Source organism: Lepus europaeus, chromosome 3, assembly GCF_033115175.1.
Source record: "Lepus europaeus isolate LE1 chromosome 3, mLepTim1.pri, whole genome shotgun sequence".
NCBI lineage: Eukaryota > Metazoa > Chordata > Mammalia > Lagomorpha > Leporidae > Lepus > Lepus europaeus.
The window spans coordinates 70,629,176-70,643,730 of record NC_084829.1 but is presented as its reverse complement, the minus strand read 5'-3'; the positions used below and the strand labels follow the sequence as shown (position 1 = coordinate 70,643,730).

Here is a 14,555-nt window from a genome sequence, read left to right as displayed (position 1 = left end):
GTGCTGGCCCATAAGATTTATTTTCAATTAACTTTGTACACAGAAGACCAACTTTATACTAAGTAAAGATCTCAACATTTTGCACACACACAAACATACACACACAGAAAAATTGGGAACAAGTTTTATAGTTAACTCATAATACAACTCATTGATGACAGAGGTCCTACATGGGGAGTTAGTGCACAGTGACTCCTGTTGTTAATTTAATAATTAACACTCATATGTATGATGTCAGTGATCACTCAAAGCTCTTGTCATGAGCTGCCTAGGCTATGGAAGCCTTTTGAGTACACAAAATCCATTAGTATTTGGACAGGGCCATAAGCAAAATATTAGTTCTCACCTCCCTTCATAGAAAAGTGCATCCTTCTTTGATGGCCCCTTCTTTCCACTGGGGTCTCACCCACAGAGATCCTTCATGTAGGACATTTTTTTGCCACAGGCTTTCCAAGAGGCAAGGATTGTGACTCCAAATCACCTGCTCCTGTAACTCAGGGAAGGGTCTTATACTGGAGCATAAGCTAAGGAAATTCAGGAGGGGGCCTAAGCTTTATGTAATGACCCTGGTATTTCTGATTTTCTAAAAACATATAAAAAAACAAGCAGACAAACTTGTCAGCGCTAAACCAGACAAACCAGAACAAGGCTAAAGGATTAGAGAGGGAAAGGAAGTGTGGGGGCAGGGCTCCTCAAGGTGGAGGAAAAAAACCCACAACTTGCAAGTGGTAAACAGAACCTGAGTGATTTATTTTTTATCATGGGGGGGTGGGAAGGAAAGGGAAGCACACAGAGAAATAGAGAGGCTCAAGTTTGGATACTCTGTTACAACTATGCCTCCAAAACAAAAGGAAATCAGCAATAATCCACACCCAGATGAGATTGGCAAAGGAACTTGTTTTTCTCAAGCAGCCACAAATTCAATGTGTGTAATTCACTGTTCATGTGGGAACTGAAAAATTTTCAAGACAGTAATTTGAGGATGGCTAGGTAAAAAATGGTTAGTTTATAAAAATATGACATTCTATCCCTATCTCAAGTCCAGTTTAAAAGAATGCACCTCGTGGGGCCAACGCTGTGGCATAGCGGGTAAAGCCGCCACCTGCAGTGCCCACATCCCATATGGGCACAGGTACAGGTCCCAGCTGCTCCACTTCCAATCCTGCTCTCTGCTATGGCCTGGGAAAGCAGTAGAAGGTGCAGCAAGTCCTTGGCCCCTGCACCCCTGTGGGAGACCTGGAGGGAGCTCCTGGCTTTTGGCTTCAGATAGGCGCAACTGGGGAGTGAACCAGCAGATGGAAGACATTCTCTCTCTCTCTCTCTGCCTCTCCTTCTCTCTCAAATATTATTTATTAAAAAGCTAAGCATAGGATTATCTTTAAAAAACAAAAACAAAAGAATGAACCTCAGATGGTTCAAGGATTTAAATGTCAAAGCAGAAACCTTAGCAATCTTAGTAGGAAGCATGGTGAGTCTCTAGACCTCAGGGGAGGAAAGAATTTTTTTTTTTGATCTCACAGTTTTATTGTACTGCACTAAAGGTACCCTAGGATGTTTTTTACCATTTTCTCTCCTGTTTTGGATATCTAAAGTACTTGTAAATTCTCTCTCTCTCTTTTTAAAGATTTATTTATTTGAAAGGCAAAGTTAGAGAGAAGCAGAGACAGAGAGATCTACCATCTGCTGTTTGCTCTCTATATGGCCGCAACAGCTGGAGCTGGGCCTGTTTGAAGCCAGGAGCTGGGAGCTTCTTCTGGGTCTCCCACGTGGATACAGGGGCCCAAGCACTTGGGTCATCTTCTACTGATTTCCCAGGTGCGTTAGCAGAGAACTGGATGTGAAGAGGTATAGCAGGGACTCGGAGTGGCACCCATAGAGAATGCCAGCGCTGCAGACTGGGGCTTAACCCGCAGAGCCATGGCGCCAGCTCCAGGACTTTCAAATACTTAAGATTATCTTTATCTCCAGATAAGAACAAGAAGTATAATAACCGATTTCTTTTATTATTATTATTTATTTGACAGATAGAGTTGGACAGTGAGAGAGACAGAGAGAAAGGTCTTCCTTCTGTTGGTTCACCCCCAAAATGGCTGCTACGGCTGGAGCAATGCCAATCCGAAGCCAGGAGACAGATACCTCCTCCTAGTCTCCCTTGGGGGTACAGGGCCCAAGCACTTTGGGCCATCCTCCACTGTACTCCCCGGCCACAGCAGAGAGCTGGACTGGAAGAGGGGCAACCGGGACAGAATCCGGCTCCCTGCCCTGAACTAGAACCCGGTGTGCCAGCTCCGCAAGGCGGAGGATTAGCCTGTTGATCCACGGCGCCGGCCAACCATAGTCTTCTAAATGATAATATGAATTACTGACTCTCCTTATTCCATTGGAAGATTTTCTTTATAACAATTTTAAGGGGGGACTGGTGCTGTGGTGTAACGGGTAAAGCTGCCGCCTGCAGTGCTGGCATCCCATATGGGAGCCAGTTTGAATCCTGGCTGCTCTACTTCCAATCAAGCTCTCTGCTGTGGCCCAGGGGGTGCAGTGGAGGATGGCCCAAGTGCTTGGGCCCTGCACCCCATGGGAGACCAGGAGAAGCACCTGGCTCCTGGCTTAGGATCAGCACAGCGCGCTGGCTGCAGCGGCCATTGGAGGGTGAACCAACTGAAAAGGAAGACCTTTCTCTCGGTCTCTCTCTCACTGTCCACTCTGCCTGTCAAAAAAAAGTTAACAGAACCCACAGATTACTCTTGGAAACAGAATCTTCTTGGATAGAACCTCTACATGTGGTGTCTTTCATGCACATAAATGGACCAGTTCTGTGTGTTGTTCTGAGTTCATCAAAACTTAGATCATACTGTATGTGCAGTAAATACATTAGAAAATAACAAAACTAATCTGGATCATCCTTTTTTTTCCCCTCAGAGATCATTTGAAAGGTGGAAGCACACACACACACATACACACATCTTCCATTTGCTGGTTCACTCCCCAGTTGGCTGCCAAGACCAGGTTTGAGCCAGGAGCTGGGAACTCCATCTGGGTCTCCCACGTGGGTGGCAGGTGCCCAAGTCCTTGGGCCATCATCTACTTTCCTGTGTGCAATAACACAGAGCTGGATTACCAGTGGCACAGCTGGGACTTGAACCAGCACTCTAATAGGGATGCCGGTATGGAAAGTGGCACCTTACCCACTGCACCACAACACCAGTCCCGGCACCATTCTTCTTTCTTACACTATGCTAGAATACCTGTATTAATGATGGTTGTGGGGTCATAGAGTCCTGGTACACTCTTCACTGGTCTACTTGCACCTCCAAATAATGGGATGACAGGAGAGGCACATTGAGTCCTGGAATAAGCCATGGGGGCTGTACAAAGAAAGATGCCACAGAAGAAAGCATAAAATAAATACTCTGCAAGTACGAGAGGATTCAGGGTATCACATTGGTCTACAGGATTCCTGCAATCAGTTTTCAGCTTGTTAAATGCTGAATGTGCCAAATGATGGACATGTTGGTGAGTAGCAGCGCCCACATACTGCAGAAGACTGCAAACACGAATGCCACGATCAGGCAGCAGGAAAGGATTTTTTTTAAAACCAAATTTACTCTGTTTATTTGTTTTATTCGAAAGGCAGAGTTACAGAGAGGCAAAGAGAGAGGTTTTCCATCAGCTGGTTCACTCCCCAGTTGGCTGCAGTGATCAGAGCTGCACTGATCCGAAGCCAGGAGCTTCTTCCAGGTCTCCCATGTGGGTGCAGGGGCCTAAGGACTTGGGCCATCTTCCACAGCTTTCCCAGGCCATAGGAGAGAGCTGGATGGGAAGTGGAGCAGCTGGGACTCCAACTGGGATGCTGGCATTGCAGGTGGTGGCTCTACCTGCTACACCACAGCGCCGGCCCAGGAAAGGATTAAAAAAAAAAAAAAGATTTATTTTATTTATTTGAAAGGCAGTGTTAACAGAGAGACAAGGAGAGAGGGAGAGAGAGGAAGGGGGGGGGGAGAGGGGGAGAGAAGGAGAGAGGGAGAAAGGGAGAGAGGGAGAGAGGGAGACATCTTCCCTTTGTGGTTCACTCCCCATATAGCTGCAACAGCCCAGGGTTGGGCCAGGCAGGAGCCAGGAGACAGCAGCTTCATCCTGGTCTCCCATGTGGATGCAGGGGCCCAAAGACTTGGGTCATCTTCTGATGCTTTCCCAGGCACATTAGCAGGGAGCTGAATCAGAAGCAGAGCAGCTGGGACTTGAACCCCTAGCCTAGGAAAGGATTTCTTAAGCATGATAAGGGAAGTACTTTATACTATAAAGACTTCGGTCCATCAAAAGACACCATAAGAAAATGAAAAGACAAGTTAAATGGTAAGGAGAGATTCATAATATACACAGTTGAAAAAGGAGTAGTAAAGACTGCAGGAAAATGCTTGTACATGAAACAGGAACCTTCACATATTTATATCATCAAGACTTTTTTTAAAAACAATATGCAGGCATTACATTGATTTTTAAAAATTAAATAGAAGTTTGGCCGGCGCCGTGGCTCAACAGGCTAATCCTCCGCCTTGCGGCGCTGGCACACCGGGTTCTAGTCCCGGTTGGGGCGCCGGATTCTATCCCGGTTGCCTCTCTTCCAGGCCAGCTCTCTGCTATGGCCCGGGAAGGCAGTGGAGGATGGCCCAAGTGCTTGGGCCCTGCACCCCATGGGAGACCGGGAGAAGCACCTGGCTCCTGGCTTTGGATCAGCGCGATGCGCTGGCCGCAGCGGCCATTGGAGGGTGAACCAATGGCAAAAAGGAAGACCTTTCTCTCTGTCTCTCTCTCTCACTATACACTCTGCCTATAAAAAAAAAAAAAAATTAAATAGAAGTAAATATCACTAAAATTAGATTATCTCCACTCAATATTTTTATTGTTTTTAAGAATACATATATATTTTTTATTTGAAAGGCAGAGTTAGAGAGAAAGAGAGAGGGAGATAGAGAATGTTTTCAACTGCTGATTTACTTCCCAAAAGACAGCAGCAGCTGGGGCTAGGCCAGGACAAAGTCAGGAGCCCATAACTTCCTTCAGTTCTCCCAGGTGGGTAGCAGGGGCCTGAGCACTTGGGCCATCTTCCAGAGCTTTCCCAGGCTACATTAGCAGGGAGCTGGATGGGAGGTGGAGCAGCCAGGCTCTAACAGGCACCCATACAGAATGCTGGCATTGCAGGTGGAGGCTTAACCTACTATGTCACAATGCCTGCCCAATATTATCTATAGGTGACAACTGCAGCCTAGAGCCCTCTGGAAGAGGGATTCAGCGCATTAATAATAGTACCTTTTCTTATATAAGTGATAGAAAATTTCCATATAAAAGATTTTAAGAAAACACACAGCTAATTATGAGAAAAGTTTTTATAGCAGATGTGATGAGTATCTATTCTAAAACTACTGAACAATTCTAGAAATGCAATAGAAAATGTGTAAGAACTGGGCTTGGGTTGTGTCCCAGCAGGTTAAGCCACTAGCTTTGCCACCAGCATACCATATGAGTGCTGGTTCAAGTCCTGGCTGCTCCACTTTCCATCCAGCTCCCTGCTAATGCACTTTGAGATAGAAGGGAAGATGACCTAATCCATGGGGGAGACCTGGATGGCGCTCCTGACACCTGGCTTCTGGTTGACCCAAGCCCAGCTGTTGTGGCCATTTGGGGAGTGAACCAGTGGATGATCTTTCTGTCTCTATAATTCTGCTTTTCAAATAAATAAATAAATCTTAAACAGAAACAAACAAACAAAAAAACCACGACACTGAATGATTTTTGAAATGGCAACCATCCAGATTCCTAAGACAACAAGGAGCACACGAAAAAACCTTAGATTTCTTAGATTTGAGCTTGCCCAGGGCCTGACCTGTCTTTGGAAGGTAACTACGCAAATCTTAAGGTGAGTCCCAGTCAACAAGGTTAACAATCCAAACTGTTAATCAGGTATGAGTTAGGGCTGGGACCTTTGAGGCTGTGAAACCTTAAACTGCAGAGACAATGACCGAGCGAGCGTGCCTGAGACCCAAATGGATCTCAAACCTATACTAATTTCAGGTGGAAGAAACCTGGGGCCAGAGTGCCTTGCGCAGACTCACTTCGAACTGGGCGGGCGTGCTGCTGCCGGGTGGGCGGGGCTGGCCTGGGCCTTAAAAGAGAGCCCGCGCGGCCTGCCGGGTCTGGAGCGAGGTTCCGGTGGTTGGTGCGAGTGGGTTCAGCTGCTGCTCTCAACATGGACGCGGACGTTGGAGCTGCTGAGGCCCAGCAGGAGCCATTGAAGCTGGCCTGCCTAGAGGACCTACTTAAGTTTGCACATCCACTGCCGCCCCCGCGCATTTACATCCGGCCGTGGTGGTTTCCTGTGCAGGAACTGGAAAACCCCTTGGTGTTCTACCTGGAGGCATGGGTGGCAGACAAGATCTTTGGTGAGCTGCTATTGCGACTCCAGTCTGAGGGGCTCCAGCAACTCTCGGGCCTCTTTCCGGGGTGCTCTGGCTCTGTGGGTGGCTTATCCCTTCCCGGGCCATCTTTACCTTCAAATCTAGCTCCTTCTGATCTGACCTTGACTCCACTTGCTCTCCCCTTACTTGTTTAGGCCCAGACCGAGCCATGATTCCGGAAATGGAGTGGATGAGCCAGGCCCTGTTGAGGGTGGAACCAGTGGACTCCGAGGATTTGGTGGAAGTCACGGTCCACGGACGGCCCCGAGTGCAGAACCGGGTGAAGAGCATTCTCCTGAGCCTGGCGTCATGGCACCGAGAACGTCGTGCGGGGCGAGGTGAGGCTGTTGGAGAACCCGCATGCGGAGGAAGCCTCTGGCTTTGCTCAGCTCCCTTCCAGCCTTAGTGTATCGGTACTCACTGCCATTCCCAAACCCCAGAAGCTGCCCGCAGACCCTGGGGATCCTTTTTTTTTTGGGGGGGGGGGGCACGTAGGACCTAGGGAAGGTAAGCAAAGATCTGATGCATTCAAGCTTCTCATTGCCCAAGTCAGCCTTCGCTAGGCTGCTTCCCTATTGCCAGACGGCTCGTTCAGAGCCTCCACCTCTCCCCACTTTGCCAGACGCACTGCCCTCTCCTGTATGCACGGAGCACGTGGGAACGGCCGACATTTTCCCTTGCCTGTGGTTGATATCAATTGCTTCTCTTCCAGCTGAGAAGATGAAGCACCTTGAGGAGTTCCTGAAGACTCGTTCGTCGGGGCCGGACGCTCCCCTGCATCTGGATACTTAGAGCAGCAGGACTGTGGCCAGGAGCAGAGCATTAGAGCAGCCTTGGTTTTTCTAGAATTGGAGAGAAGCAGGTGACCCTAATCCCTACTCTTCTTCCTGTGACTTGACAGTACATCTGATGTGAATGTGCATTTGTAGAGCTATTCGAATAAATGGACTTTTTTTTTTGTCCAATGACAAAAACTTGTGCTCACTTAAATCTATAAAAGGTTGAGTGTTTATCTGTTGACATGAGGGGTGGGTAGAAGGCTGGCAGGGTTTTCCCCCCTCCTCTTTTGAAACTTTCTGTGTGTGTGTATGTGTGTGTGTTTTGAGATAGGTCATCAATTTGAGAGCTCGTTAAAATAGTTCCCTAGGCTCTTCCTATTCTAAAACCTTGGAAGGCAGAGATAGATCTTTTTCCTTTTTCTAGAGATTTATTTGAAAGTCAAGAGTTACAGAGGAGGCAGAGAGGTCTTCCATCTGCTGGATCACTTCCGAGATGGCCCCTACAGCCGGAGCTGCGCTGATCTGAAGCCAGCAGCCGGGAGCTTCTTCCGGTCTCCCACGTGGGTGCTGGGGCCCAAGGACTTCGGCCATCTTCTGCTGCTTTCCCAGGCCATAGCAGAGAGCTGGATTGGAAGTGGAGCAGCTGGATCTCAAAACGGGCGTCCATATGGGAATGCCGGCGCTTCAGGCCAGGGCGTTAACCTGCTGCACTACAGCACCAGCCCCCAGAGATGGATCTTATCTCCACTGGCTAACTTCCCAAATGGCTGAGGTTAAGCCAGAAACCTGCCTGGAAGAAACTCTAGGCTTCTGGCTTCGGATTGGCCCTTTAGAGAATAGATCAGTGGATGGAAGATCTCTCTATGCCTCTTTGTCTCTGTAACTCTGCCTTTCAAATCTTAAAAATGGAGTTAGCACTCCAGTATGGATTGCCGGTGTCAGACAACAGCTTAACCAGTTGCACAACAACGCTGGCCCCCTTTGTCCAGTGATGCTGACTCACGATGTGGCTAAGGTCTGTTAACTTGTACTTTTAAGACGGACTTATTTGAAAGTTAGAGGGAGAGACAAAGTCCATCTGCTGGTTCACTCCCCAGATAGCTGAGCCATGCAAGAGCCAGGAGCTCCTTCTGGGTTTCCCTTGTGGGTGGCAGGGATCCAAATGCTTGGGCCATTCTCCGATGCTTTTCCCAGGTCATTAGCAGGGAGCTGGATGGGAAGTGGAGCAGCCAGGACTAGAACTGGCGCCCATATGGGATGCTGGTACTGCAGGCGGAGGATTAACCTGCACCACAGCACTGACCCCTAGTTGGTATTTCTAACAAGCTTGAGTGTAAGACCAAAGCAACTCTGAGGTTCTCACTTCAACCCTGGTAGTCTGCCCCTCATCACCAGATGTGCCTTTTTCTTAGAGTGGTGCCTCCTGCATTGCATGTGAGTTGCCCTCCCCCACACAGGCCCAGACTACCAGCATTTATTATGCTGGCAATGTTTCACCACTGAAAAGCCAGGGTGGTGGGCCCCTTGGCCGACCAGAGGGTGCCCTGCATTGGAGCTGGCTGTTTCCTTGCTCTTGATGTTGCACAGGTATTCCTTGGGGGCTGAGTAGTTTTCCTTACCCATTCAGTGATGACCAATCTGTGCAAAAGAGCTCCTACCCTCACCAGCACAGCTTTGAAGAGCCAGAATTCTTGAGGCAAGGTGTCAAGAACTCTGACTTCAAAAAGTTAGGGTAATCTTGACTCATGCAATTTCTTCATCCCTTGCCAATAATGGCGGTCTAGCCCTTTGCAAGAATTTTATACTTAAAATTTGTTTACACGAAAAATTCATTACCAACATATTCCACCTTGTTAAATTTTTTGCACCTGATTTTTATTGTAGTTAATGACTTCCTCTGCTCTTCCCACATCCCCACTCCTTAATATCAAGCCTAGAAGCAGCTGCTTCATGTTGAACTTTCATAAATATTCCTTCAAGCTTTTCTTGGGGATTTTACAAAACCATTGCTTATTATAACTTTGTCAGGGCAGGCATTAGGCCAATGGCTAGGATGCTGCTTGGGGTGCCCCCATCCCATACTGGAGTTCCTGGGTTGGAGTTCTGGTGCTGCTCTGGATCCCAGCTTCCTGATAACACCACCTTGCGAGGCAGTAGGTGGTGGTTCAAGCAGCTGGGTCTCTTCCACGCAAGTGGAAGACCTAAAATAAGTTTCTGGCTGGTGGCTTCTGCCTGGCCCAGCTGCACTTGGGCAATGAGCCAGCAGATGAAAGACCTTTCTGTCCATTTTCAGTAAAAATATAAATTCTAATGTATGTTTCTTTAAAAGTTATTTGAAAGGCAGAGTTAGGCAGAGGCAGAGAGATTTTTCCATCTGCTGGGTTACTCTCCAAATGCCTGCAACAGCCAGAGCTGGGCCAATCCAAAGCCGGGAGCCAGAAGTCTCTTCCAGGTCTCATGTGGGTACAGGGACCCAAGGACAGGAGTCATAGCAGAGAGCCGGACTGGAAGTGGATCCGGCTCTTGAACTGGCACCCATATGGGATGCCAGCACTGTAGGCGGAAGCTTTATCTGATAGACTACACTGTATACATTTCAGTGATTTTTTTTTTTTTTGTAAGTGTATGAGTGGTTCCACTACAAGTATAATGCCATTGTAGACATTTTTATCCTTCCAGAATGTCCCATGTGCTTCTTTGTAGTCTATTACCACTATCTCCATGAGCCCCAGGCAATCTTTTTTTTAATTTGACAGGCAGAGTTAGAGGTCTTCCATTGGTTCACCCCCCAAAATGGCCACCACAGCTGGTGTGCTGCACCGATCGGAAGCCAGGAGCCAAGTGCCGCCTCCTGGTTTCCCATGTGGGTGCAGGGCCCAAGCACTTGGGCCATCCTCCACTGCCTTCCTTGACCACAGCAAAGAGCTGGACTGGAAGAGGAGCAACCAGGACTAGAACCTGGGATACTGGTGCTGCAGGCGGAGGATTAGCCTAGTGAGCCGCGGCACCGACCAATCAATCAGCTTTCTGTTTCCAGTTGCCTTTGCTGGACATTTCACATATGATAGAAAATATAGGTTTTTGCACCTGACTTCTCTATAGGAAAAACAATGATCCATTGTTTCTCCCTGCATTTAGAGAACATTGGTATGTGGGAATGTAGTATTACCCCCGCTAAATCAAGTAACTATTACCAGATATCCTTCTTTGATCTTGTAATGTGATTTGTCACAAAATGAATTTGTCATTAAACCTCACTCAATGCATATATGACCCTACAAGAAAAATGCATAAAGATGGGGCTGGTGCTGTGGCATAGTGGGAAAGCCGCTGCCTGCAGTGCAGGCATCCTGTATGGGCACTGACTCGGGTCCCAGCTGCTTCACTTCCAATCCAGCTCTCTTCTATGGCCTGGGAAAGCAATAGAAGATGGCCCAAGTCCTTGGGCCCCTGCACCCACATGGGAGACCTGGAAGAAGCTCCTGGCTTCGGATTAGCACAGCTCTGGCCGTTGCAGCCAACTGGGGAGTGAACCAACGGCTGGAAGACCATTCTCTCTGCCTCTCCTCTCTGTAACTGACTTTCATGAATAATAAATCTTAACACACACACACACACACACACACGGAAGATGTTTGGAACCTTTGGCTCTTGAGACTCTTGGAAGGAGGCAGCTGGCTTGGCTTGCTTTCTATAATTTCAACGTGAAACAGTGTCTCCATTTCTGGGGTGCTTAAAGAGGAAGAGCCATGGCAACAGGTGGAACTCAAGTGTATTCCAGGAAAGGTTAATACATGTGTTAATGGGAATGAAAATGTGGCATCAGCCTTCTGATCACATGACGAAAACCCTGTCGGTGTGGCTACTGGATGGGCTCGGCCCAGTGAAGCTCAGCTCTGCTTCATGGGCGTCGATGAAGGCCTCAAATTTCAGGTAATTCCTGAAGACTGAGGACCTGGGGCTGCCAGGTGACTGCAGATGTGGAGTCTAGAGCTGCTCAGAAGGAACTCTTGGTTTGCTAGTTCTCTTTGGAAACAGCTCTTCAGCATAACTGTAGCTGTTGGTATAGGCCAGACAGTGAACACTAGAGCCCTAGCAATTTGGACAGAAATTCAGTGAAACCAAATGTCTTGGCCTGGGCCTTCGGGAATCCACAGAGGAGCGGAACTGTCTCTAGCCTGTAGTATGCATGGTGGTAGCAGGCAGTCTCCAGAGCTGGTTCTGGAACACCTTGGATTGGGGAACAAGGGAGTATGTTCCCCCTTAGCCACTTCCCCGAATCTAAGACCATGTTGCCTGTGATGGTAGCCGTAGCCTCCTTTATTTACTGAGCTACTGAAATGTGGCTAGCCTGCATTGAGATGTACCACCATACTTAGAAGATCAGGTTATAAAGTGAAATATCTGTTTTCATGACTTGTTGAAGTTATATTTATACTAGGTTAAACATAAAAACAATCCTACCTGTTGCTTCATGCTTTAAAATGTGACCACTAGAAAATTCTAAATTACATATGTGGCCCACATTGTATTTTTTTTTTTTGGAAGTTGAAAATGTAAGGTACTTTATTTTTTTTTTATTAAACTTTTATTTAATGAATATAAATTTCCAAAGTACAGCTTATGGATTACAATGACTTCCCCCCTCCCATAATTTCCCTCCCACCCACAACCCTCCCCTTTCCCGCTCCCTCTTCCCTTCCATTCACATCAAGATTGCCACATTGTATTTCTATGGGACAAAGCTATTGTAAGGGCTCACCACCCCACCTGCTGTCACCTGTCTGGCCTGTACACTGCCATCACTCTGCTCCATTCTTAGTGTTTAATATTTAAAAGATTTATTAGAGCCAGAGTGGCATAGGAGGCTCCAAGAGAGGAAAAACCTGAAGGGGCTGGTGGTGCTGGGTTTTTTAAGCACAATTTTGAGGAGGAAAAAAACTTATCAGCGTGACATTGAGTTACAAGGTGGGAACAAAACCCATCAAAAGACCTGATTTGCATTCTTTTTTTACCCTATCTAGCTCATCATAAAACAAAAGAAGGGTGGTTCCCTAATTTGTTTTACAATAAACTGGGAGCCCAGAAGGGTGCAGTCGCCACTCCCTTGCTATTCTCATGATAAGTTTTAGCATTCTGTTTCCGTAACAGCCACTTACTGTTCTTTTGCCTCATCCTGGGCAGGAAACAAAACCAAGGATTCCTGGGGTCTCTGTTCCCAAACAAATCATGCAGGCAAAGAAGGAAATAGGAGCATACAATCTCAAATTCTCCATCTTTAAAAAAAATTAAGAAAAATACCATTTACTGATTGATTCCCCAAATGACTGAAATAACCTGGGCCAGGCCAAGGACCAAAGCCAGGAGTTCGCTTCCCACAAGGGTAGCAGGAACCTGATTGAGCCACACTGCCGCCTCCCTGCTTTCTGTTTCCAGTTGCCTTTGCTGGACATTTCAGTATTGTACAGAATCTTACCTAGGCACTCAATATGTGAGATGTATACTGCTTTTTTAAAAGATTTATTTACTTGAAAGACAGAATTAGGTAGAAACAGATCTTTCCACTGGTTCACTCCCCAGACTGCTGCGATGGCTGGAGCTGAGCTGATTTGAAGGCAGGAGCCAGGAGCTTCTTCTGGGTCTCCCACGCGGGTGTAGAAGCACAAGGACTTGGACCATCCTTGGCTGCTTTCCCAGGTACATTACCAGGGAGCTGGGTTGGAAGTGGAGCAGCCAGGACCCGAACCGGTGCCCATATGGGATGCTGGCATTGGGGCTTTAACCATCACAGCGCTGGCCCTGAGATGTAGTTTTCCTAATCCCTAGACTAAAGGCCTACACCTCCCTCCCATTTAATGATTAAAAATCCCATTTGAGAGGAGGAGTAAGCAGGCACACACCAAACCCAGATACTCTGATATGGGGGTGTCCTTAAGCAGCAGCTTAACTGCTAGACCAAAGACGTGTTCCATCCTCTTAACTGGCAAAATATACCGATTCATGGCCGGCGCCGTGGCTCAACAGGCTAATCCTCTGCAGTGCGGCGCCGGCACACCGGGTTCTAGTCCCGGTCAGGGCACCGGATTCTGTCCCGGTTGCCCCTCTTCCAGGCCAGCTCTGCTGTGGCCCGGGAGTGCAGTGGAGGATGGCCCAAGTGCTTGGGCCCTGCACCCCATGGGAGACCAGGAGAAGCATCTGGCTCCTGCCTTCGGATCAGCGCGGTGCGCTGGCGGCGGCCATTGGAGGGTGAACCTATGGCAAGTCTCTCTCACTGTCCACTCTGCCTGTCAAAAAAAAAAAAAAAAAAAAAAAAAACGATTCATATAAGTATAATGTACATATGGTTCAAAGCATATCGTGAGCTCTAATGTTAGAACAAAACCAGGAACTTTGGAAGCCATGTGTATACACATTTTCCCTCAACCAGCTTATGCATTTTAACTGCTTCATCTGGAAAAATGATCTAGGAGCCAGCATTGTGGTATGGTGGGTTAAGCCTCTGCCTGTGACACCAGCATCCTTTATGGGTGCTGGTTCCAGACCTGGCTGCTCTACATCAGGTCCAGCTCCTGCTAATTGTTAGTCAGCTGGCGCAGGCGCAGTCTCTTATCTGTGGCGTGATCTACATTCTATGCCCCGGTGCCAGCCGCCATTATTGAAAGCCAGGTAGCCACATGGGCCAAATTACCTGTGCCTAGCTCCACTCCCAACCTAATGGGATTGGCTAATTCCTACCTCACTGCCCATCCCCTGGAAAAACTATTATAACCCCCATCCCAGACATGCGGGTCTCTTTTTTCCTTCGCCGCCCCTTCACTCCGGTCTGTAGGGTGTTCCCCAATAAACCCTTTCTCTTACTCCGGTGTCCGGTGTGCTTTGCGATGGCTAACATTAATATATAACACTAATGGCCTGAGAAGGCAGTGGAGGATGGCCCAAGTGCTTGGACCCCTGCCATCCACTTGGGAGATCCAGAGGAACTTCCAGGCTCCTGGCTTCAGCCTGGCACAGCCCTAGCGGATACAGCCATGTGGGGAATGAACAGGCGGATGCAAGATCTCCATCTCTCCCTCTAACGCTGCCTTTTTTTTTTTTTTTTTTTGACAGGCAGAGTGGATAGTGAGAGAGATAGAGAGAAAGGTCTTCCTTTACCGTTGGTTCACCCTCCAATAGCCGCTGCGGCCTGCGCATCTCGCTGATCCGAAAGCCAGGAGCCAGGTGCTTCTCCTGGTCTCCCATGGGGTGCAGGGCCCAAGCACTTGGGCCATCCTCCACTGCACTCCCTGGCCATAGCAGAGAGCTGGCCTGGAAGAGGGGCAACCGG

At 48.0% G+C, this 14,555-nt stretch overlaps 1 protein-coding gene across 1 annotated transcript in view; it reads left to right on the top strand.

The window, feature by feature from the left end:
* Positions 1-7,259, top strand: part of CGAS (cyclic GMP-AMP synthase) — an 88,112-nt gene extending 80,853 nt beyond the window's left edge. Inside the window, exons 6-7 of the mRNA XM_062187224.1 lie at positions 6,608-6,790; positions 7,165-7,259. Coding sequence (XP_062043208.1) covers positions 6,608-6,790; positions 7,165-7,244 — 263 coding nt within the window. The 3' untranslated portion in view covers positions 7,245-7,259. The remainder of the gene's footprint in view (positions 1-6,607; positions 6,791-7,164) is intronic.
* Positions 7,260-14,555: the final 7,296 nt, after the last annotated feature.